This window comes from Eurosta solidaginis, chromosome 1, assembly GCF_040869045.1.
Source record: "Eurosta solidaginis isolate ZX-2024a chromosome 1, ASM4086904v1, whole genome shotgun sequence".
Lineage (NCBI taxonomy): Eukaryota > Metazoa > Arthropoda > Insecta > Diptera > Tephritidae > Eurosta > Eurosta solidaginis.
In genome coordinates, this window is record NC_090319.1 from 257,155,768 (window position 1) to 257,180,114 (window position 24,347).

General features: G+C 41.6%; 1 protein-coding gene across 2 annotated transcripts in view; it reads left to right on the top strand.

Moving 5' to 3' along the window:
• Nucleotides 1-24,347, top strand: part of LOC137237150 (uncharacterized) — a 26,700-nt gene continuing 2,353 nt past the window's right edge. Inside the window, exons 1-2 of one of the 2 annotated variants that reach the window (XM_067760469.1) lie at nucleotides 1-411; nucleotides 480-699. In XM_067760469.1, the coding sequence (XP_067616570.1) occupies nucleotides 275-411; nucleotides 480-699 (357 nt within the window). In that variant the 5' untranslated portion in view covers nucleotides 1-274. The remainder of the gene's footprint in view (nucleotides 412-479; nucleotides 700-24,347) is intronic. The other variant, XM_067760468.1, reaches the window with a different exon arrangement.

Genomic DNA, 24,347 nt, shown 5'->3' on the forward strand with positions numbered 1-24,347 from the left:
TCCCCTATATTTATTTTCATGTTTATTTGTACACATTTTCCATTTAAAAATTTTCCGAAGTTCGTGTGTGGAACCGTATTGCGATTTTGTTGTCAAAAAACGGTTAAATCTATCCAAAAAATACCTAAATCCAAGATGCCGGTAAAGAGATTAGTGTCATTTGAGCGAATTATCAACACGTTATGAGACTGGCCCTACCTATCTCAAATCCTATTGGTTTATTGAGATCGTACAAATTTTTGAAGCCGTCGCTGCCACTGTATCTAGTGTTGCAATGGGGCGTATAAGGAATAAAAAAATTTGGCTATATTTTGATAAAGTATCAGATTATGCGGCCCGTTGTAAGAATTGCAAACTACATCTTTCTTGCAAACACACATCGGCAAATTTAGTGAGACATCTGTATTATAAGTAGGTCGCTGTCACATAATAGGCTTCTCAAATACTTCACCCATTTTTGGTGTTCACTTCTCTTTCAGACACCAAGTTGACGCAAGCTTTTATGGTGCAGAGCGCACTGGATTTCTAAAACAAAAGCGAGTCTACCAGCGATCAAGTGCAGGATTAGGCGTAACTAGAACATATCCGCCCATTGTCGCATTACCGGAATCATACGAACAAATCGATGTAATGAAAGAAGAAGTTATACCCATGAAACTGGAACCATGTAACAGATCGCATGAAGACTACGAAGATAGAGTAAGTTAAGGGACCGATTTAAACTTGAACCACGGTTTTGTTTTTTGCACATGACTGCATTTATCCGAACCAGTATATGCAAAGAAAATGTCTAAAAGATAACTTTTCGTGTCGCGCAGACTCCTAAACTAATTTTTAAATATGTAATTTATATTTCTCTACTTGTACTGGAATAACTATTTACAGCTCTGGGGCCGTATAATAGCAAACATTCTGTATTTGGAACCCAATTTTTAAACCATAAAAACCTTAGCATGTCGCACACATAAATGTGAAGAGAGCTAAGTTAAAAATCAGTAACTTTGATGTTAATCCTACCAGCGGTTTTTTAAGTTCTATGCCAACTGTCCTGTATACTTGGCAGTATATTATATCCACGTAACAGGAAGAAAAGGCTTTTTAAAAATAAATATTTTATTATTTATATTTTATTAACGCAGAGAGACAGTTGGTAATTCTATACCACAGCATGAGACTCGTCCAAAATACCATGAGGCGTATGAAAGGACGCATTTTAGACCCAGAATCGGAGAACAGAAATCAAAAATATTGCGTCTGAAGAAATAATTGCTAAAGAAATTGAAACTTCTCATGGAGTTGCTGTAATGTACAAAGGAAAATATTTTTTTTGTACAAAAGGAATTTGTACTGATTTAATTTTGACCCCGGCCCATTGGTGGACCGGCCAACGCAGAAAGGTGGTTTGCTCAAAATTACTATGGATCACACCCCCCCTTTAGGAGGGACCCGGCGTCAATTTCAGTTTGTCATTAATATCATGCTGTCGTATAGAATTACCAGACAGTTTTACGTGCTTTCTGAACATAATTATTTCTTTGGATAATCGCTATTAAGATGTGATATGTAAACAAATAAGGTGCATAATTAAGTAAACATTTGTAGCGGGTTAAGTTTCGTATTGATTGTGAACCAAAAAATTGTGCTTCTTACGGAACGAGTGCCACGTTAGGTTTGGTTAGGTTGAAGTGGTCGGTCCATGAAGACCTCACATAGACTGAATGAGTCTGTAGTGTTACCAGAAGTGTATTTAACGACCAAACTGAAAACCCCTATCAAAAACCGGGACCTATGTTATAAAATAATTCCGTCCTCTTGGCAAATACTAGAAGCCTTCTAGGTGATGTGCCACTTGCTGCTTCTAGATCTGACAGGGGTTTCACTCCTAATAGCTGGAGTGTTAGCCTGGCAAGGGCAGTGCACGAGCACAAAACATCCTCGATCGTTCCGCCAACCCTCACATCACTGACCAAGTCTAATTTAAAGGCATGTGACGTCAGAAGGCAGTGTCCAGTCAGAATACCCGTCATGAGTCTACAGTCCTCTCTTTTTAATGTTAGAAGCAACTTTGTTAGTCTAAGGTGGTAAGACCAACACATAATTTTCGTCAAGTTACAGCCCGCGCTTGGACCCGCTTTCTGATCATGTGCACCTCTCGCCCTCTTAATCTCGCTTAATCTGATTGGGATGTCTACGGAGCAAGCTTCAGCCTTTTAAGCTAACTTTTCATTCCTATCTATTCCCATATGCCCTGGGACCCAGTATAGATGTTTGGCTGTCAATATAAGAGTTAACACGACTGCAGTTTAAGTTAGTCTCTTCCAGTGTTTCTACTGCTTTGGTAACGGTTAATACTTCCGCTTGGAAACGCTACAGTGATCTGACAGCTTATAGGATATGTTTATTTCCGGATCAGCACAGGATAACGCAGATCTGTTGTTGTTGTTGTAGCGATAAGGTTGCTCCACGAAGGCTTTGGGGAGTGTTATCGATGTGATGGTCCTTTGCCGGATACAGATCCGGTACGCTCCGATACCACACCACCATTAAGGTGCTAGCCCGACCATCCCGGGAACGATTTATGTGGCCACATTAAACCTTCAGGTCATCCCCTTCCTCCCCAACCCCAAGTTCCATGAGGAGCTTAGGGTCCCCAGAGCCTCGTCTGTTAGTGAAACAGGATTCGCCGCGGATAGGTGAGGTTGACAATTGGGTTTAGAGAAGCTATATATTGCGCTGGCAACCTGATGGTTTGCGCTACACAGCCCCTTGAATCTGGTATTTTAGTCGCCTCTTACGACAGGCATACCTACTGCGGGTATATTCTGCCCTCTAACCCTCTGGGGTATACCGCAGACCTTACTCCTTCCACTAGTTTGGAATCATCTGTGTACACATGTAACCAATCCACCTCTATTGTGGCTTTAAGAGCGCCCTCAAAGCGCAGATAGGGAATCAGGTAGTCTGTTCGTTCTGTAACTGATGACGCTATACTATGGCCGTATGGTTTGCGCTCAACCTGCCCCGAGGCACTGAGCTAATGAATGGCATACAGTACAGCCGTCGGGGTTGTTTTCGGGGCTCCCGTAATGCTAAGTATTGATTGCCTGCATGCACCTTCTAATTTTTTGAGGTAGGTTCTTTTTTGCGTGGATTTCCACCAAACAAGAAATCGATCTTGTCGCTGTAAATACCCAATAAGAAAGGGAGGGCGATAAACCCCACGTACATCACATCATTCTTTTACATGCATAAAGTTCATCGAGGCATTCTGCACTCTCTCGTCTACATTGAGTGTGCAAGGCTTCTCCTGTAGGGCCACCCCTCCTAACTTAGGCTGGTTCAATTTGTACCTCTTAATAAACCCATATTCGTCTTCTCTGCGTTGGCTATCAACACGACATTATATGCCCAGGTATGAATATCCTGAAGCGCCCGATCCATCGAAGAGTTAATCGTTAGAAGCCACTTGCCACTTATGACAATTGCAACGTCATCTGCATAAGCCGTAAGTTTTACGGGTCGCTCATCGAACCGCCTGAGCAGTTGGACCAGCATCCACTGCAGGGGTTAAAAAACCAATTGTGAGGTAATCTTCCTGCAATTTAACATGCAGCCGATCCATCTGGTTATGGCTGGATGTACTTTAATGTAATTAAGACCGTGCATGATCGAGCATTTAGAAACATTGCTTAAAGCAATGTCTAAGAAAACTCGTTGTTGTTGTTGTTGTAGCAATGCTTCGCCCCACCTAATAGCTGCCACCGATCACAAATTGTCATCAATATGCTCTAACGGGAGTCCAAGGAAACTTGCTGTTTCAACAGGGCTGGACCATAATGAAAGGGGTGTTAGAGGCGTTGGTCCACATTACAATTCAAGAGATCGTTGGTGTCATGTGGGGACACATTTCAAGCGGGGCATACATTTTGTATGTCGGGGTTGATTCTGGATATGTAAAAGTTTAACCTGTTACAGTATCCAGAACGAAGTTGAGCCAGAGTTACTCGCGTTTCCCTGGGGAGTATGCGTTCCTCTTCCGCAAATTTTGGGTACTGTTCCCTGAGTACTGGATTCATCGGGCAATTCCTGGCATAACGGTCCGACGCCTGTTTTAGGAGTTCACCAAGGACCTGCTTGTGTTTTTTTGCTTCATACGGCTGAGTTCTCAGGTGCCGTACTTCCTTAAAATGCTTAGGGAGATGACTCTAGTCCCTAGGCGGTGTTGGCTCATCAATCAGATGTCTGTTGGGATGCCCAGGTTTCTGGGTATTCAACCGGAACTGTTTGGTTAGCATCTCATTTCTCTCCCTGATGGGGAGTATTCTCGCTTTTTATGTTCTGGGGACATAAGAAGACAGCCCGTGGCTGTTCTGAGCGCAGTATTTTGGCAGGCCTGTAGCTTATTCCAGTGAGCTATTTTTAGGCTTGGCGACCATATAGGGGACGCGTAGCATGCAATCGCCTGGCCAATTGCTTTTTAAGTGGTAATGAGCGTTTCTTTGTCTTTTCCCCAAGTACTGCCAGCAAGGGATATGAGGATTTTATTACGGCTCTGGATTTTCGGTACGATTGCGGCTGCATGCTCACCAAAATTTAGATCCTGATCAAACGTCACACCCATGATTTTGGGGACAGTCGGTAGCGTAGTGCCATCGACGTGGATGTTCAAAATGGTCGACATTTGGGACGTCCATGTTGTAAATAAGGTCGCGGAGGATTTAGTCGGTGATAATGCTAGGTTTCGCGAGGCAAAAAGCCGGAGAGATCAGGGAGGTAGCCGTTTATTCTGTTGCAAAGCTTATCGATCCCTGTGCCTGGGCCTGTGGCCATTATTGTGCAGTCATCGGCGTAGGAAACGATAGTAACTCCTTCTGGTGGCGAAGGTAGCTTAGATATGTAGAAATTAAATAAAAGTGGGGATAGGACACCACCCTGTGGCACCCCCTGTTTAATACTTCTTGGCTTTAATGTTTCATTTCTAAATTGCACCGGTGCCTGCCGACCACCCAGATAATTTGCGGTCCACCTTTTAAGACATGGGGGAAGGGTAGACCCTTCCAGGTCTTGCAGTAACGTGCTATGGTTCACCGTATCAAAAGCTTTTGATAGGTCTAGCGCTACGAGTACTGTTCTATGGTGGGGGTTTTGATTTAAACCGCAATTTATCTGGGTGCTGATGGAATTTAGCGCGGTGGTGGTGCCATGGAGTTTTCTAAAGCCATGCTGATGACAGGCTAGCTGCAAATTTGCTTTGAAGTAGGGGAGCAAAATGGCTTCAAGCTTCTTGGCTACTGGCGATAAGAGAGATATCGGGCGATATGACTCTCCTATGTTAGCTGGTTTCCCAGGCTTTAGTATCGGGACCACCTTGGCCATTTTCCATTTTTCGGGTATGACAAAGGTGGAAAGAGACAGGTTGAAGACATAGGCTAAATATTTGAAACACTCTTTCCCTAGGCTTTTGAGCATCGGCATGGCTATGCCGTCTGGGCCCACTGCTTTGGATGGTTTAGCCTGACCGATGGCATCCTCAACCTCTTTGGCGGTGATGGTAATTGATGACGCGCTGAATTTATGTTTATCTGCGTGTCTGTTGGCCCTCCGTCTTTCTTTGCGATCGTAGAATGCATTATATATTGTCCGCAGAAAGCGCTCGCGCATTTTTTCGCATCCGACAGCACTTTATCGCCAAAGGCGATGGAAACTTTATCATTGTGCCTGGACGGGTTCGATAGGGACTTTACGGTGGACCAAAGTTTACCTACACTGGCAGAGAGGTTACAGCCGCTTATGTTCTCCTCCCATTTCGCCCGCTTGTGTTCATCCACAAGCAATCTGATGCGTTGAATCCGATGAATTTGATCCGGTGAATTTGGGGAATTCTACCGGCGGGAATGAAACGAGCCGAGGCGGATTCAATGACCTTGCGGAAAGCACGCTCCCCTTGGCGGGCATCAGTTCGGATAGGGAGGGCAGCAAAGCGGTTGTCTGTAAAGGATTTGTATTCGTTCCACTTTCCTTTTTTAAAGTTAATGAAAGTGAAGTCGGCGGAACGCTCGAGCGAAATAAGTATAGGCAGGTGGCCGGATGCCAATGTTACCATCGGCTGCCAGTTGACACAGTTTACGAGTTCTGCGCTCACGATTGAAATATCCGGCGAACTGTGACCGCTTCCTACCATACGTGTGGGGGCGTCTCCGTTTATTGCGCAGAACGTCGTTTCTTCTATTTGATCCGCCAATATCTCACCCCTACTGTCCACCCGCAAGTTTGAATGCCATAGATCGTGATGGGCATTGAAATCGCTTAAGGTAATGCGATTGTTGCCAGTGAGTACGGCGCTGATATTAGAGCGATATCCACTGGGGCAACAGGTGGTAGGAGGGATGTAACCCCAGCGGGTTAGGGGGTCAGAATATACCCGCGGTAGGTATGCCTGTCGTAAGAGGCGACTAAAATACCAGATTCAAGGGGCTGTGTAGAGCAACCCTTCAGGTTGCCAGCGCAATATATAGCTTCTCCAAACCCAATTGTCAACCTCACCTATCCGCGGCGAATCCTGTCTCACTAGCAGACGAGGCTCTGGCGACCCCAAGCTCCTCAAGGAACTTGGGGATGGGGAGGGAGGGATGGCCTGAAGGTTTAACGTGGCCACATAAATCGTTCCCAAGATGGTCGGGCTAGCACTTTAATGATGCTGTGTTACCGGAGCGTACCGGATCTGTATCCGGCAAAGGACCATCACATCGATAACACTCCCCAAAGCCTTCGGGGAGCAACCTTATCGCTACAACAACAACAACAACAGGGATGTAGATTTTGATGATTTCTAGGTTTGCATCACCCGACCGGACAGATAATCCTTGACGTTCTAAGACACTGTCCCTGCGGTCGATGTCAGGATCAAATGTATGATATTGCACAGTGTGATGTATGATAAACGCGAGGCCGCCTCTATTTCCGCTCTCGCGATCTTTTCTGTGGACATTATACCCAGAACAGGTCTGCAATGTAGATCTTGCTGTGAGTTTAGTCTCTTGAATCGCAGCAATGCGGATGTTTTGCCGCTTTATGGAATCTACTATCTCCGTGATCTTCCCAGTTATTATTATTATTATTATATATTGGAAAAGGAGTGATGATTCACTGCTTTACACTGGATAGGAGCACTAGTGTTGCCACCTTCGACTCTCTGGTTATTACATTCGGAATACTAGTTTAGATAAATTGATATATACATATGTATATATTGTTTTGTACTGTGTGTGTTATTACTGTAAAATACAATAACTTATAAACTTAAATCTAGCTAACTCTAGATTAGCTTTTTAAGCTCAGATAATGAGAGGAATTCGTTGATATTCTTGATGGATTCTATGGCTTAGCTTTTCAATGTCTCCGACGGGATGTTTCTACCAAAGATGTTGGCCCGTATAGTCGAAAAATGTTGGCAGTTGTCAAGTAGGTGGGTGACGGAGACTGCGGCAGCGTTACAGAAGTTATATTGTGGAGTTCCTGAACCCGTGAGAATTTGGCTATGTGTAGATATCGTATGGCCAATTCTTAGTCTGCAAAAATATGTGATGGCCTTACATTTTGCACCCCTTGGGAGGATTGGTTTCAGACCTCTTACATTAATGGCTGAGTAGTGGTTATGGATGTTTTTCCATTCCTCGAGCTTGGCTTTAGAAATATGTGCTTTCGCAAGTCTATACACATCTTCTTTCAACATGAAAGGTATTGTTATGAGTGGTTGGTTCACTGCTAGCTTGGCTCTTTCGTCGGCAGCTTCGTTAACTGGTATTCCAACGTGGCTTGGAACCCACATGATTTTTATTGAGTTGTTTCCTAGTGCAAAATGCTGCGAATTGAGGAGATTAGATAGTTTTTGTTAGATGTGTTGAGTATTGATCGAATGGTGGATAAGCTGTCTGTGCATATAACGTGTTTCACCCCGGAATGCAGAGCATATTGTGCTGCTTGCAGAACAGCATAGGCTACAGCCGTGTAGATGGAATAGAAGGTTAGCATGTGTCCTACTGAAATGCTTTCATCATTCGGTCTATAACAGCAAAAGCTGTGGAGTTCGTAGTTTTTGTGCCGCCCGTATATACAAATGTCCAACCTTGATATTTTAGGGTTGTACAAATTTGTTGGAAGGTTTGCTGGTAGAATACTGGAGTAGTTGTGCTTTTTTGTATGATTGCATGTCGACAATTAAGAGTTTGTGTGGTTCAAACCACGGATCGGGTCGCTTGTAGTCGAACTTCTCCGGCTTGATGGGAATTCCTAGTTCTTTGGCTGCATTTATACATCTAGCGACTGCTGATGGGCGCTGTAAGGGGGTTTTTCTTGTGATAATTGCATGGACAGCGTTCCATAGCACAGCATTCTTGCATTGTATAAGTTTTATTGTCAGCTTACATAGAGTAAGCGTTGTTCTTTCTTTAATGGAAGGAAAGCCGGTTTCGGTTAAAGTGGCTGCCGTAGGCGAGGTCGGAAACGCTCGTATGCATCTTCTGGCTGCTGTGTGATATGCGGGCAGAATTACTTTCATGTTGATCTTCGCACAGTGTCCGTAGATCGGGAGTCCATAATAATTTTCCACAGTATAAGAGCTTTGCATTGACGAGGGTTGTTTGATGAACAAGGCTATATTTTGATGATAAATATTTGATTATGTCCAATCTTCTTACAAGGGCTTTTTTCAGATATAAACAATGATCTTTGTACGTAAATTTAGAATCAAATACAATGCCTAATATTTTCAAAGTATTACAATTTACTATGTTTACATTATTAAAAGATAGATTTATAGGTGGGCAAAGCTTTTTATTACATATATGGAAATGTTTGCATTTACTGAATGATATTTTGGCTCCTGAGTCTTGGCCCCACTTTGTTAAGTCTACTAAAATTTTCATGAAGTCGTCTTGGACCACCGATAAATCTTTACATTTGGTGAAAAGCAGTAAATCGTCGGCATAGATAACATGATTGATTCTTTTGTGACTTAATATTATTTTGTTCATTTCGTTAAACGCGATTATGAAGAGGACTACTGATAATGGCGATCCCTGAGGGATGCCATTGACTAGTTTATATGTATTTGAGAACTTATTATTGACTTTTACTGTGAAGAAACGGTTGGTTTAAAAATCTTTAACAAAGTTATATATTCTTTTTCCGATTTTCCATCTCGAAAGTTGTTGAAGAATTACATGCGGGCCGATTCTATCGTATGCTTTATAGAAATCAATGCTAAGGACGGATGTGTGGTTTTTTGGTTGAAACGGCCGAAGTGGCGAAATTTTCAAATATAAGTAGGGCGTCCAATGTTCCCTGGTTTTCTTTAAATGCTACTTGGTGTGAGTCGAATAGGTTATTAGACACTACGAACCACATGATGAGTTTAGCAACGATTTTTCCAATGTCTTACTTAAGCATGGCAAAAGAGATATTGGTCTGTAACCAGCTATGGATGTCGGGGATTGATTCGCTTTTGCAATGGGGAGAACTGATGCGTTCTTCCACGCCTGCGGTAGATTGCCTTGATTGAATATATGGTTGTATAACTCGATGACCCTGGTCTTGACTTTGGTTGGTAAATTTTGAAGTAGAGAGTATAAAATACGGTCCCGCCCTGGAGTTTTTCCTGTCATTGGGCTAAGGGTTACTTCCAGCTCGAAAAGGGTAATGGGGACTCTATTTTTTGGGCTCTCGGGGAAACCGACTTAATAGAGTATTCTTCGGATATAGTTTGATTTTTTTAAGAACAAAGTCTTGATGAAAGTTACAATCTTTAGCATAATTGGACCAAGTAAAACCAAAGTGATTTGCGATGTCTACCGAAGAGTATATGGGGCCATCAGTTGAGTCAATTACTTTTTCCGATGATGGGGTGTGTGTGCCCGAAAGCCTCTTAATGTTTGACCAGATTTTTCTGGAGTGGCAATCCGGGGTTATGGAGCTAGTTAGGGTTTCCAGACTCTCACGTTTTGCTTCCTTTAGCTTCTTTTGGAAATAGGCATTTGCTTTTTTATATTCCAACAGATTGGGGGTAGACCGGTGTTTTTTGAAATTATGCCACAACAATTGTTTTTTGTCCCTAAGTGTTGCAAGCTGTTTAGACCAGTATGGTACGATGCTTTTGTGGCGTTTGTGTTGAGTTTGGGGTATGTCACGATGTGCTGCCTCCCGAATAAGTTTTGTTAAATTGCTAGTTTCTTTACTAATGTTAGGGGATTGCGGAAATTTTGTTGAAAACTCATTTGTCAACTGTTGAAATAGAGGCCAGTCCGCTCTATCTACTATAAACTTCGGTTTAGGCGTACCTGGGTTAGATGAAGCAGTGGTCAATTTTGTATATAAACAAAAGTGGTCGCTTCCATGAAGTTGTGAGGATGTCGAGCATGAAAGCTTAGGAGCTAAACCCGCCGAGCACATACACACATCTAAATGAGTTAAAGTTTGATGAGTTGTAAAGTGAGTTGGGGACAGGTCGTTTAGGACGATATAGTTGTTTAAGAGGATCAAATCCTCGAAAATTCTTCCTCTTGGGTTAACTGAATCGGATCCCCAAAATGGGCTCCACGAATTAATGTCTCCTTCTAGCAGTATATCTGTCGAAATACTGGCAGTTATGTCCATCAGATTCTTGAGGTCGAAAGGTTATTGTGGTGGAATGTAAATAGATACAATTGTAAATTTAAAACCGATATTAACTTCAATGGCAATGACGGAAATCGGAGATTGTATATTCAGCAACTTGTGCGATACTCCTTTTTTGACCATGACACATATACCTTGTTTTGACGTAGTATTATGTGGAAGGTTGTGGAAGTAGCTATGGAAAGTTTTGAAATAGGTGTAGATTTTTTGAATGGGATGTGTGTTTCCTGTAAGGAAACAATGGAGCGAGATAAATCTTTTAATAGTAATTTTAATTCGTTGATGTTACTATATAGTCCGTGGATGTTCCACTGGAGTATATTAAAAGTCATCATGTGTTATGGTATCGCATTTACAAGGGAAGCAGTAAGGAAGGCGGTCGGCATGATGTGTTGGTGCACAGTGGCTAGTCATTGTCGGCTGGGGCGGGTCCTTGCCAACCTTACTGTTCCTGCGCCATAAACAGAAAAAAATGCTATCATGCCTATCAAAACTAGCAGCTGTCAAATTCAAAAAAAACCGACAGAAGCGCAGAGACCGACTCAAAACGCTTGTCAATACAAAATAAAACAACATCCGGCCGAACCGGATGTCACGGACAGACCGTTAACATTCAAAAAAAACTGACGCAAAAAAAAAACTACCGAACCGGACATGGCCGGTTACTAACGCTGAAAATCAAATTCAATAAAAAACTGCTGAAAAATAAAATTGCAAAAAAAAGCTGAAAATTTAAATGAAAAAGAAATGGGCCGAATATACAGAGGGGCGCCGCGGGTGTTGTTGCGACGCCCGGTGCTTAGCCCACCCTCAAAAACCATGGCCACCGACGCACCTAATTTTCGGTGGCCCCTTACCTGTATGCCCTAAGTGCCTTCTAAACAAATAAGGAAGTCAGCATTCCCATTTTAAATACAATTTATTTATAATTCATTTCAATGAAGACTTAGGCAATATACATATATACTAGGTCTAACTAACTTTGTAAAAAAAAATATTTTTTTATTTTCTTTTTTTTTTTTTTATTCTCGTCTTCTAAATAGTTAAACGGAATTTTATTTCAACAGCAGTAAAATAGGTTTTACTTATCTTTTGTCAATTAAATCGAGCGAGCTTTCATTCGCTTTGTGAGTGTGCTTACGTTTTCTTTAAATAAGCGTATATGCGGATATATTTGGACATACAATATTTCATACGAATACGTATATATTAACTCACTTATTTATCAAAACCAAATACAAGATTTATAAAACATTTTAGAACGAAATTTCCTAATAAACTTCCAATTGGCAGGGCCTTATAAACCTGTTTTAATTTTTTTTTTTTTTATATTAATAAGGTGGTTAGTATACATTTTCTTTTCCCACTTTCTTTTTTTTTTTTTGTCACAACTTCCGAGACACAAGTTATTAGTAAACAAATTGACATGAATATTAAGTACTGCCGACTTGCATCGTGAGCACGTTCAATTATTTCGAAATTTTACGAAATCAAAAAAAAAGAAATGTTATATTTAGTACATTTAGTGACGGAACGGAGTTGAATTCATTGGATCGTTACGTCATATGAAAATTAGGAATCAAATCTAGATCTGATTAAATTGTCATTAATTGATTAAACATTAATGTTCTGTAATAAAGAGCGCTGATACCTTAATACGCGTGTCATATATACGGGCACATATTTATTGCCTCATTAATTCTATGTTACTATATCCTAATTATGGTTGTTTCTCCATATAGTTCAACTGGGGGTTGTGTTGGTTCTCTTATTGTTTAAAATTCATTTTATAATCTTAACAGCAAAATTGCATAATTGTTATACATTCAAATTGAGTTAGCATTGCGCATTTGGATTAAAGTGCTACGTAATGCAACATACTATTCAAATATACGTACGTCGTTTCACTTAGGACCCTAAAGCTCGTTTTTCTGTTTTCTGTTCTCAGTTAGACATATCCCATTTGATTACAGGAAAAAAATAATTTTATCTATCACTACTAGGTAGGAAAACGCAAAAGAAATGCATCTAAATAATTGAATCAACTGGAGCTGAGCTCTAGTACAGCTAGACCGTAGTGCCCTAAATGAATCAACGCGCGCCTCTGTGCGTAAACTTCACAGGTAATTACCAATTTTATATACAGGTAAACATATTCCTACCAAAGAAAACCAACTATTTAATTACAAAAATTCTTCTTTAAAGTTTAGGTACAATAGGCGGCCACCGTGGTGTGATGGTAGCGTGCTCCGCCTATCACACCGTATGCCCTGGGTTCAACTCCCGGGCAAAGCAACGTCAAAATTTTAGAAATAAGATTTTTCAATTAGAAGAAATTTTTCTAAGCGGGGTCGCCCCTCGGCAGTGTCTGGCAAGCGCTCCGATTGTATTTCTGCCATGAAAAGCTCTCAGTGAAAACTCATCTGCCTTGCAGATGCCGTTCGGAGTCGGCATAAAACATGTAGGTCCCGTCCGGCCAATTTGTAGGGAAAAATCAAGAGGAGCACGACGCAAATTGGAAGAGAAGCTCGGCCTTAGATCTCTTCGGAGGTTATCGCGCCTTACATTTATTTATTTTTTATTTTAATCCTAACTTCCCTTTTCGGGTTATTTTAATTTAAAAGAAGTACATGTAGTTATGTCAAATTGAATTGGTTAAGCAACTAATTACTTTAGTACGACTCACCCGGTAGGCTGGTACTTACTTGGCCGCCAGAGTACGTACCATGGGCCTCTGCCGACGTGGTTACAGGTGACGGTGTTGTTGCTGGTTAAGTTGTCGCGGTTGGTTAACATTTATTTGATGAGTTCCCGTATTGGTTGCTCCTACGCCACTTGCTCCTATTGTTGGTGTATTGTGGTTACCCTTGTTACTGTGAATGAAATTGTTTCTTTTCCGGAACCCGTGGTTATCCTGTCTTTTCGCTGACGCACTAATTCCTTCTGTATTTTTCTTCAAGTGTTCGAACGCGATTTAGCTAGTTTGGGTTCTAAGGCTTCCTGTGTATATATAATTCAACGCCAAGCTCAGTGGCATGCCAAACCTTCGCCTCTTACAAAAAAAATAAGTTAGCAATAAGCAAGCAATGAAGCGGTCTATAAAAAGCCAATCTCCAAACGATTTATAAGTACGAGACAATTTCATTTCCTCTGGTAGCAGGCAGTTTCACAAAGAAAGGATTCTAAGACTTTATTTCTATTATCGACGTGTGCCACGCCATTTACAATTTCCAATGCCACAATTCTTCGTGAATTCGTGATTTCTGATTGAGCATGGCTAGCTTGGTGTAGATACATCCAAATCATTTATTATATATTCATATTCGGGAAATGCGTAATTTCGGCATATTAGCCAACTAAACTTTTCTTTTTTCTACCCCTTCTCGGCCGGAAACTCGTGCTAAAAAAAACCAGAATCTTTTTTTCTTCTTGCTGGTGTGTATCGGCCAGAAACTCAATCTAAAAGGGAAAGATTTTTTTTCGTAGTGATGGCCGGTCTGTCTTTTTTCTTGTCTTCGATATTTTTTTATCGCCACTTTCGCCACATCGCTAGGTGTGTTCGCGTGAACACGCTCCCAAGTGGGTCGTAGCCGTAGACCGTAGCAGCAGACCGTAACAAACCTGCTTCGCTTTGAAGACCTGACGATGAAGCGAACAGCAAACCGGATCATCTGTGTGAAGCTATTGCCAGGGATCTCCGACGACAGCAACGTGGGGCACGACTCACCCCTGAGATAAGAGTCTCAAAGTCCTACTACGAAGCTAGCCGGGCAACATAGGTCCATCAAAAAAAAATTTAAGTCAAGCTGGGAATAATTTCTGTTTCCTAGTTATAAGGGCTTTTTGCGGCAATTAGACATTTGTTATGGAGAACTCGTCAAAACTCCGAAAGATGATTTCTAGTGGCTATCGCCCCCACAGAAAGGCAAAACAAAAAAAAAGTGTAGACATTTTGATATGGAGAACTCGTCCAAACTCCGAAAGGCTAGTGGTTATCGCCCCCACAGAAGGCCAAAAAAAATATTTGGGTAGTCAATGGGAACGCTGACATCCCATTCCCCGAAGGCACTCGGGCTAAAAAAAAGAAGAAAAAAAACACAAACTCATTCATTCTTGTCCCTAGTGCTCCCAACAGCAACGCATAAGGGGGTCTTAAGGACCTGCCTCTGGGACTGGTTGGGGCCACTAGGGTCAATGTCCTACACACACACGTTAGTCCCAACACACCCAGCCGCAACGCAGAGGCGGTCTCTGGGGACGCGCTAGTGGGAATGGCTGGGGGTGCTGAGGCCTCCCGTCCATTCACCCGGAACACCCCTCCTGCCTCCGCCGCTATGGTTGGAGCGCTTCAAAGGCCGCTCCCCAGACTGGTGGGACAGGAAGAGGTGCCGCTTGGGATCCCAGCTCAACCCGTCACAATCCAGGTGGTATTCTGTGGTACCACCTGAGACGTTGCTGAGCTGGGGTCCTACTATTCACTCACACGCTCACTCATACTGGACATCAAAAATTCGGCAGGTAAAAGAAAGAAAAAAAATTTAACATTACAAAAAAAAACCCAATTAGCGGACAAAATTATTCCAAAGCCGACTAACGGACAACATTCCGGGAAAATAAAAACCCCAACTACAAAAAAAAATAAAGTGCGTGCAGCACTGCCTCATCGGGTGAATACAAAATCCCGATAACTGACGTTAAGTCACGTGGCTCCGTCAGCCACTGCCCCCGATGACCAGCCCGGACAACCTGATCCGTCCAACCATCCCACCGCAACGCAGGTGGCGGCTCCTGCGGCTGCACACCTCGGACTGATGGGATGGTCAACTTCACAAGTTGACCAAAACGACCAGCGCGACAGCGCCTCGGGCACCAGGCCCCACGTTGGGCGCCATCTGTTATGGTATCGCATTTACAAGGGAAGCAGTAAGGAAGGCGGTCGGCATGATGTGTTGGTGCACAGTGGCTAGTCATTGTCGGCTGGGGCGGGTCCTTGCCAACCTTACTGTTCCTGCGCCATAAACAGAAAAAAATCCTATCATGCCTATCAAAACTAGCAGCTGTCAAATTCAAAAAAAACCGACAGAAGCGCAGAGACCGACTCTAAACGCTTATCAATACAAAATAAAACAACATCCGGCCGAACCGGATGTCACGGACAGACCGTTAACATTCAAAAATTTAAATTCAAATTCAAAAAAAAACTGACGCGAAAAAAAACTACCGAAGCGGACATGGCCGGTTACTAACGCTGAAAATCAAATTCAAGAAAAAACTGCTGAAAAATAAAATTGCAAAAAAAAGCTGAAAATTAAAATGAAAAAGAAATGGGCCGAATATACAGAGGGGCGCCGCGGGTGTTGTTGCGACGCCCGGTGCTTAGCCCACCCTCAAAAACCATGGCCACCGACGCACCTAATTTTCGGTGGCCCCTTACCTGTATGCCCTAAGTGCCTTCTAAACAAATAAGGAAGTCAGCATTCCCATATTAAATACAATTTGTTTATAATTCATTTCAATGAAGACTTAGGCAATATACATATATACTAGGTCTAGCTAACTTTGTAAAAAAAATTATTTTTTTATTTTCTTTTTTTTTTTTCTTTATTCTCGTCTTCTAAATAGTTAAAAGGAATTTTATTTCAACAGCAGTAAAATAGGTTTTACTTATCTTTTGTCAATTAAATCGAGCGAGCTTTCATTCGCTTTGTGAGTGTGCTTACGTTTTCTTTAAATAAGCGTATATGCGGATATATTTGGACATACAATATTTCATACGAATACGTATATATTAACTCACTTATTTATCAAAACCAAATACAAGATTTATAAAACATTTTAGAACGAAATTTCCTAATAAACTTCCAATTGGCAGGGCCTTATAAACCTGTTTTAAAATTTTTTTTTTTTATATTAATAAGGTGGTTAGTATAGATTTTCTTTTCCCACTTTCTTTTTTTTTTGTCACAACTTCCGAGACACAAGTTATTAGTAAATAAATTGACATGAATATTAAGTACTGCCGACTTGCATCGTGAGCACGTTCAATTATTTCGAAATTTTACGAAATCAAAAAAAAGAAATGTTATATTTAGTACATTTAGTGACGGAACGGAGTTGAATTCATTGGATCGTTACGTCATATGAAAATTAGGAATCAAATTTAGATCTGATCAAATTGTCATTAATTGATTAAACATTAATGTTCTGTAATAAAGAGCGCTGATACCTTAATACGCGTGTCATATATACGGGCACATATTTATTGCCTCATTAATTCTATGTTACTATATCCTAATTATGGTTGTTTCTCCATATAGTTCAACTGGGGGTTGTGTTGGTTTTCTTATTGTTTAAAATTCATTTTATAATCTTAACAGCAAAATTGCATAATTGTTATACATTCAAATTGAGTTAGCATTGCGCATTTGTATTAAAGTGCTACGTAATGCAACATACTATTAAAATATACGTACGTCGTTTCACTTAGGACCCTAAAGCTCGTTTTTCTGTTTTCTGTTCTCAGTTAGACATATCCCATTTGATTACAGGAAAAAAATAATTTTATCTATCACTACTAGGTAGGAAAACGCAAAAGAAATGCATCTAAATAATTGAATCAACTGGAGCTGAGCTCCAGTAGAGCTAGACCGTAGTGCCCTAAATGAATCAACGCGCGCCTCTGTGCGTAAACTTCACAGGTAATTACCAATTTATATACAGGTAAACATATTCCTACCAAAGAAAACCAACTATTTAATTACAAAAATTCTTCTTTAAAGTTTAGGTACAATCCATACAATTTTTGGTTGTCTAATCCTAACTTCTCTTTTCGGGTTATTTTAATTTAAAAGAAGTACATGTAGTTATGTCAAATTGAATTGGTGAAGCAACTAACTACTTTAGTACGACTCACCCGGTAGGCTGGTACTTACTTGGCCGCCAGAGTACGTACCATGGGCCTCTGCCGACGTGGTTACAGGTGACGGTGTTGTTGCTGGTTAAGTTGTCGCGGCTGGTTAACATTTATTTGATGAGTTCCCGTATTGGTTGCTCCTACGCCACTTGCTGCTATTGTTGGTGTATTGTGGTTACCCTTGTTACTGTTAAAATGACGGTGGTTGCTATTACGCTGCTGTGCACGACGCATTAGTGGCAACTGTGTTTGGCTGCGAGTAATTCTATTGCTGTTGCCACCAAGGTGGTTGCATCCATTGCTCTGGTGATGCCGCACATCATTCGATGTACCCTATTCCAATTTTTTTTTTTACGTTTATTTGCAGCTAGATTTGCGTAACCTTGTGCTGCTGCGGTTTGTTGTATCTAATGAAATTGTTCCTTTTCCGGAACCTGGTTATCCTGTCTTTTCGCTGACGCACTAATTCCTTCTGTATTTTTCTTCAAGTGTTCGAACGCGATTTAGCTAGTTTGGGTTCTAAGGCTTCCTGTGTATATATAATTCAACGCCAAGCTCAGTGGCATGCCAAACCTTCGCCTCTTGAAAAAAAAAAAATAATTTAGCAATGAAGCGGTCTATAAAAAGCCAATCTCCAAACGATTTATAAGTACGAGACAATTTCATTTCCTCTGGTAGCAGGCAGTTTCACAAAGAAAGGATTCTAAGACTATTTCTATTATCGACATGTGCGACGCCATTTACAATTTCCAATGCCACAATTCCTGGTGAATTCGTGATTTCTGATTGAGCATGGCTAGCTTGGTGTAGATACATCCAAATCATTTATTATATATTCATATTCGGGAAATACGTAATTTCGGCATATTAGCCAACTAAACTTTTCTTTTTTCTACCCCTTCTCGGCCGGAAACTCGTGCTAAAAAAAACCAGAATCTTTTTTTCTTCTTGATGGTGTGTATCGGCCGGAAACTCAATCTAAAAGGGAAAGATTTTTTTCGTAGTGATGGCCGGTCTGTCTTTTTTCTTGTCTTCGATATTTTTTTATCGCCACTTTCGCCACATCGCTAGGTGTGTTCGCGTGAACACGCTCCCAAGTGGGTCGTAGCCGTAGACCGTAACACATGAGGTAACTGATTGCTCATCGTTACATCTTCAGATCGATCAACTGCGGGATCCGAATCCGAGTCCGCGCGAGTTGGCGAGGTGAAGTGCCGATTGCTGCTTAGCAGCTCATGGGTTAAGCGCGTAATTGGCGATAGCATCGCCGAGTTTGACGTATAGTCAACTGGTTTAGAGATATTTGAGGTTTTTGGAATTTGATTGCTTGGTTTAGTAACAATAGTGTTACTTAAAGTTGTTGGTGTTTTATTGGTAGATTTTAAGGTTTCCAGAAAGTTGGGTGAACTTAGTGATAGCGCCTAATCGCTCAGGTGCGGGGTATTATTGCTTGTAGGAACATGTTCTTTTTGATTGCTAGTTGAGTTGATGGTTGTATTTAAATTGGTTACTGAAGCGGTGTTGGTAGTTTTATTGTCGGATAAGATACCAGCTAAGGAAAATGGAGACGAAGTAGCGGGAAATTGAGCAGAGTAAAACTCCCTTGCCTGTTTAAACGTACATTTACGTTGTGTTTTTATTTTAAGGATCTCTTTCTGCTGCAAAAATTTGGGCATTTGTTGAAGTTAGATGGATGTTCTTGTTGTTGTTGTTTGGGGCATTTGTTGTTGGATGTTCTTCACTGCATTTGGCACACCTGATGCGTGTGCATTCAGATGGCGCATTTGAGTGAGGGGGTAGGCTGCATATTTGACATAATGTTGCGTGCAGTGCTTCATTGTGTGGCCTAAAAGCTGGCACGATTTGCAACGCATGGGGTTTGGGAAATACTCTCTTACCTTTACCTTATACCAAGAGATATTAATGGTTTCTGGTAGTTTGAAAGCATCGAATGTAAGTAGGATAACACCGCTTGGAGTTGTTTTATTTCCTATCACTCTAGTGAACTTGAAAACGTTCACTACCCCCTCAGATGCTAGCTCTTTAACTATTTCGTCCTCTGGTAGTGACTTTAGGAATGGCGCGAATATCGTTCCTTTTACGAAGTTGAGGTTGTCATGATATTTGCAATTAATTTCGCATATACCCGGAAGTTGTTTGGCGGCGATAAACTTTTCTGCTGTAACCTTGTCTTTGACCAGAAGGAGGAGGTTACCGTCTCTAAGCTCGGAAATTTGCTCAATATCCTTGCTGATTACGTTCAGAGATCTCTGACAGCGAAACATGGGTACTTCGATAGTGGTTTTTGTTCATTTGCTGAAGCAACAACAACGAATTTCGGAATCGATACTGGGATTCTGGGTGTACGTAGCTCAGCGAACTCGTCACGGATTATTGGTGGTTTTTTTTTTTGCGTTTCGGGCTAGAGGATAGGGCTGCGAACCTATTATCCCCTGCATTGTAGCCTCTAGTAGGAATGCTAAGATAATATTAAATTTTTTACTATTAGCAAGGCACGTGGTTTGTTTGCAAAAAAACAAAAAACTATAAAGAAAAATGTGTATATATCCAACTGTAGTTGTTGGTGTATAACTGCACTGCGAAAATGGATTAACAGAGAGATCTATTGAAAATACAACCGTTCTCTATGAAAGCTAGTCGATGACTGTCTTCCCAGTTAATCCATTACAGTTTAGCTGCAGAATTCTGAAGTGCATAGGGGGAGACGTCGTCACTCTGGGAGTAAGTGACGTGTGACTACGTCTGGGTTGTGGAAAGCCAGGACGCAACTGCTGTTATGGCCCTGGGACTAGACGTCCTTGGGTAACCATTGGGGTATCCGATGTATTTGGGTATGCGGCCTGGCAACATGGCGCAATGAAACCCGTCGGGGGGTTGCCGTCGCGGAGACCAGAACATCTAAATCGCAAACGTATATATTCTGTGCTGGCAAACGGTGCAAAGGGAGGTAGGGACTAAGAGTATGTTTCCCTGACCTACATAATTGCTGCCAGAAAAAGAGGGGGGGGGGGGGGGGGGGGGGGGGGAAGACGGGGGCAGGGGCTGATGCTCGGCATTGTTCCCGACTCTACTACGGAGATTGTAGGTTTGAGTGGGAGCAGCCGTGTGAGTTGATGACGCCGTGGGGCGCGAGCAGCAGCGGGTACTTGTTGTGGCTTGCTGAGCAGCGAGGCTGCTGGAAGGTAGAGGGGGGGGGGGGGGGCTTAGACGCAGACTACGGGACGTCCTAGGGCATGAACAGCACGGAGCCACAAAAGATTTATATAAGTTACGTGGACGTCTGGTTTTGGGGTCTAGTCCAGAACAACCTGTCCGATGCAACCATCCCTTACACGAGACACACTGACAAGAGTATGACCGTCCTGCAAGGAGCTGCTAGGAGGATGACAATTTGTGGGAGGGACGCAACAAATTAAATGGGGCTACTCGCAGAACATACTCCTTATGTTCCAGGGCTTTCTCTATCTTTATTACTACCCTCTGGCGCTTAGACGCAGACTACGGGACGTCCTAGGGCGTGAACAGCAAGGAGCCACAAAAGGTTTATATAAGTTACGTGGACGTCTGGTTTTGGGGTCTAGCCCAGAACAACCTGTCCGATGCAACCATCCCTTACACGAGACACACTGACAAGAGTATGACCGTCTTGCAAGGAGCTGCTGGGAGGATGACAATTTGTGGGAGGGACGCAACAAATTAAATGGGGTTACTCGTAGAACATACTCCTTATGTTCCAGGGCTTTCTCTATCTTTATTACTACCCTATGCAGTGCAGTGTCTACCGACTTTGTTTTGCTGCACGCATGTTGTGTTTTGGAGAGCAGCCTTTCATCCACGTTGGACTTTATGTCCTCATCTATCGACCTCTCAAAGGTGTTGACCAGAAATGATGTTAAGCTAATTGGTCTGCAAAATTTGGGATACATGTGACCGATCTTCTCCGCTTTTGGTAGAAAAGCTACACGAGCAGTTCTTCAAGAGTGCGGTAAATGATTCAGTCTTATGCACCTATCGAATATTATTTAAAGCCATTCCATGACCGCTCTACTTGAAACTTGTAGCACCGTCCATTCGATTTTGGTATCGGTCACCAAGCACGGCACCACCCGCTCCGTGTTCGAAGTGTGAGTGTTGTCTGCTGGCTATTCTGAATCATCTCCCGATTAGAAATGTGTATCGAAAAGCACCTTAAGAGACTCTTCACTATTACGTGACCATTCCCGGTTCTCGTTCTTTATTAGTCCCTGGACTATGTTACCCCTTGCTAGGACCTTTTTTAACCGTGCTGTTCGGCTGGAGCACTCTTATGTCCGCACAGAAATTTTTCCATGGGATTCTCTTCGCCCTGGAAATTTTACGCTTGCACAACCTCAATAGATCCCTATACTGCTTGTTGTTGTTGTAGCAGTGCTTCGCCCCACCTTATAGCTGCGACCGATCACAAATTGTCATCAATATCCTCTAACGGGAGTCCAAGGAAACTTGCTGTTTCAACAGGGGTGGACCATAATGAAAGGGGTGTTAAAGGCGTTGGTTCCACATTACAATTAAAGAGATGGTTGGTGTCATGTGGGGACACATTGCAAGCGGGGCATACATTTTGTATGTCGGGGTGGATTTTGGATATGTAAGAGTTTAACCTGTTACAGTATCCAGAACGAAGTTGAGCCAGAGTGACTCGCGTTTCCCTGGGGAGTATGCGTTCCTCTTCCGCAAGGTTTGGGTACTGTTCTTTCAGTACTGGATTCACCAGGCAATTCCTGGCATAAAGGTCCGACGCCTGTTTGTGGAGTTCACCAAGGACCTGCTTGTTTTTATACGCAGCTGAGCAGAGCTCACAGAGTATATTAACTTTGTTCGCATAACGGTAATCCGTAACGGCATAAACTAATCGAGATAGACATAGACTTCTATATATCAAAATGATCTGGGTGAAAAAAGAAATTCATTTAGCCATCTCCGTCCGTCCGTCCGTCTGTGAACACGATAACTTAAGTAAATTTTGAGGTATCTTGATGAAATTTGGTATGTAGGTCCTGGGCGCTCATCTCAGATCGCTATTTAAAATGAACGAAATCGGAATACAACCACGTCCACTTTTTCGATATCGAAAAATTCGAAAAACCGAAAAAGTGCGATAATTCATTACCAAAGACTGATAAAGCGATGAAACTTGGTAGGTGCATTGACCTTATGACGCAAAATAGAAAGTTAGAAAAATTTTGGACAATGGGCGTTGCACCGCCCACTTTTAAAAGAAGGTAATTTAAAAGTTTTGCAAGCTGTAATTTGGCAGTCGTTGAAGATATCATGATGAAATTTGGTAGGCGCGTTAACTATATGTGTGCTAAATAAAAATTAGCGAAATCGGATGACGAACACGCCCACTTTTAAAAAAAAATTTTTTTTTAAGTCAAACTTTAACAAATAATTTAATATCTTTACAGTATAAAAGTAAATTATGTCAACATTCGACTCCAGTAATGATATGGTGCAACAAAATACAAAGATAAAAGAAAATTTCAAAATGGGCATAATTTTTTTAAAGTCAAACTTTAACAAATAATTTAATATCTTTACAGTATAAAAGTAAATTATGTCAACATTCGACTCCAGTAATGATATGGTGCAACAAAATACAAAGATAAAAGAAAATTTCAAAATGGGCATAACTCCGCCCTTTTTCATTTAATTCGTCTAGAATACTTTTAATGCCATAAGTCGAACAAAAATTTACCAATTCTTGTGAAATTTGGTAGGGACATATATTCTATGACGATAACTGTTTTCTGTGAAATTGGGCGAAATCGGTTGAAGCCACGCTCAGTTTTTATACACAGTCGACCGTATGTCCTTCCGCTCGGCTGTTAACACGATAACTTGCACAAAAAACGATATATCTTAACTAAACTTAGTTCACGTACTTATCTGAAGTCACTTTATCTTGGTATAAAATATACATACATATGGCCGAAATACGACTATGACCACGCCCACTTTTCCGATATCGAAAATTACGAAAAATGAAAAAAATGCCATAATTCTGTACCAAATTGAATAAAGAGATGAAACATGGTAATTGGATTGGTTTATTGACACAAAATATAACTTTAGAAAAAACTTTGTAAAATGGGTGTGACACCTCCCATAATAAGTAGAAGAAAATTAAAAAGTTCTGCAGGGCGAAATCAAAAGCCCTTGGAATCTTAGCAGGAATACTGTTCGTGGTATGACATATATAAATAAATTAGCGGTACCCGACAGAAGATGTTCTGGGTCATCCTGGTCCACATTTTGGTCGATCTCTCGAAAACGCCTTCACATATACAACTAATAGCTACTCCCTTTTAAAACCCTCATTAATACTTTTAATTTGATACCCATATCGTACAAACACATTCTAAAGTCACCCCTGGTACACCCTTATTGCGATATCTTCTCGAAAAGGCGTCCACCAATAGAACTAAGGCCCACTACGTTTTAAATAATCATTAACACCTTTCATTTGATACACATGTCATACAAACACATTCCAGGGTTACCCTAGGTTAATTTTGCTACATGGTGATTTTTCCTTATTTTGTCTCCAAAGCTCTCAGCTGAGTATGTAATGTTCGGTTACACCCGAACATAGCCTTCCTTACTTGTTTTTTTTTTTTTTTTTGCTTCATACGGTTGAGTTCTCAGGTGCCGTATTTCCTCAAAATGCTTACGGAGGTTACTCCTTAAGTCCCTAGGCGGT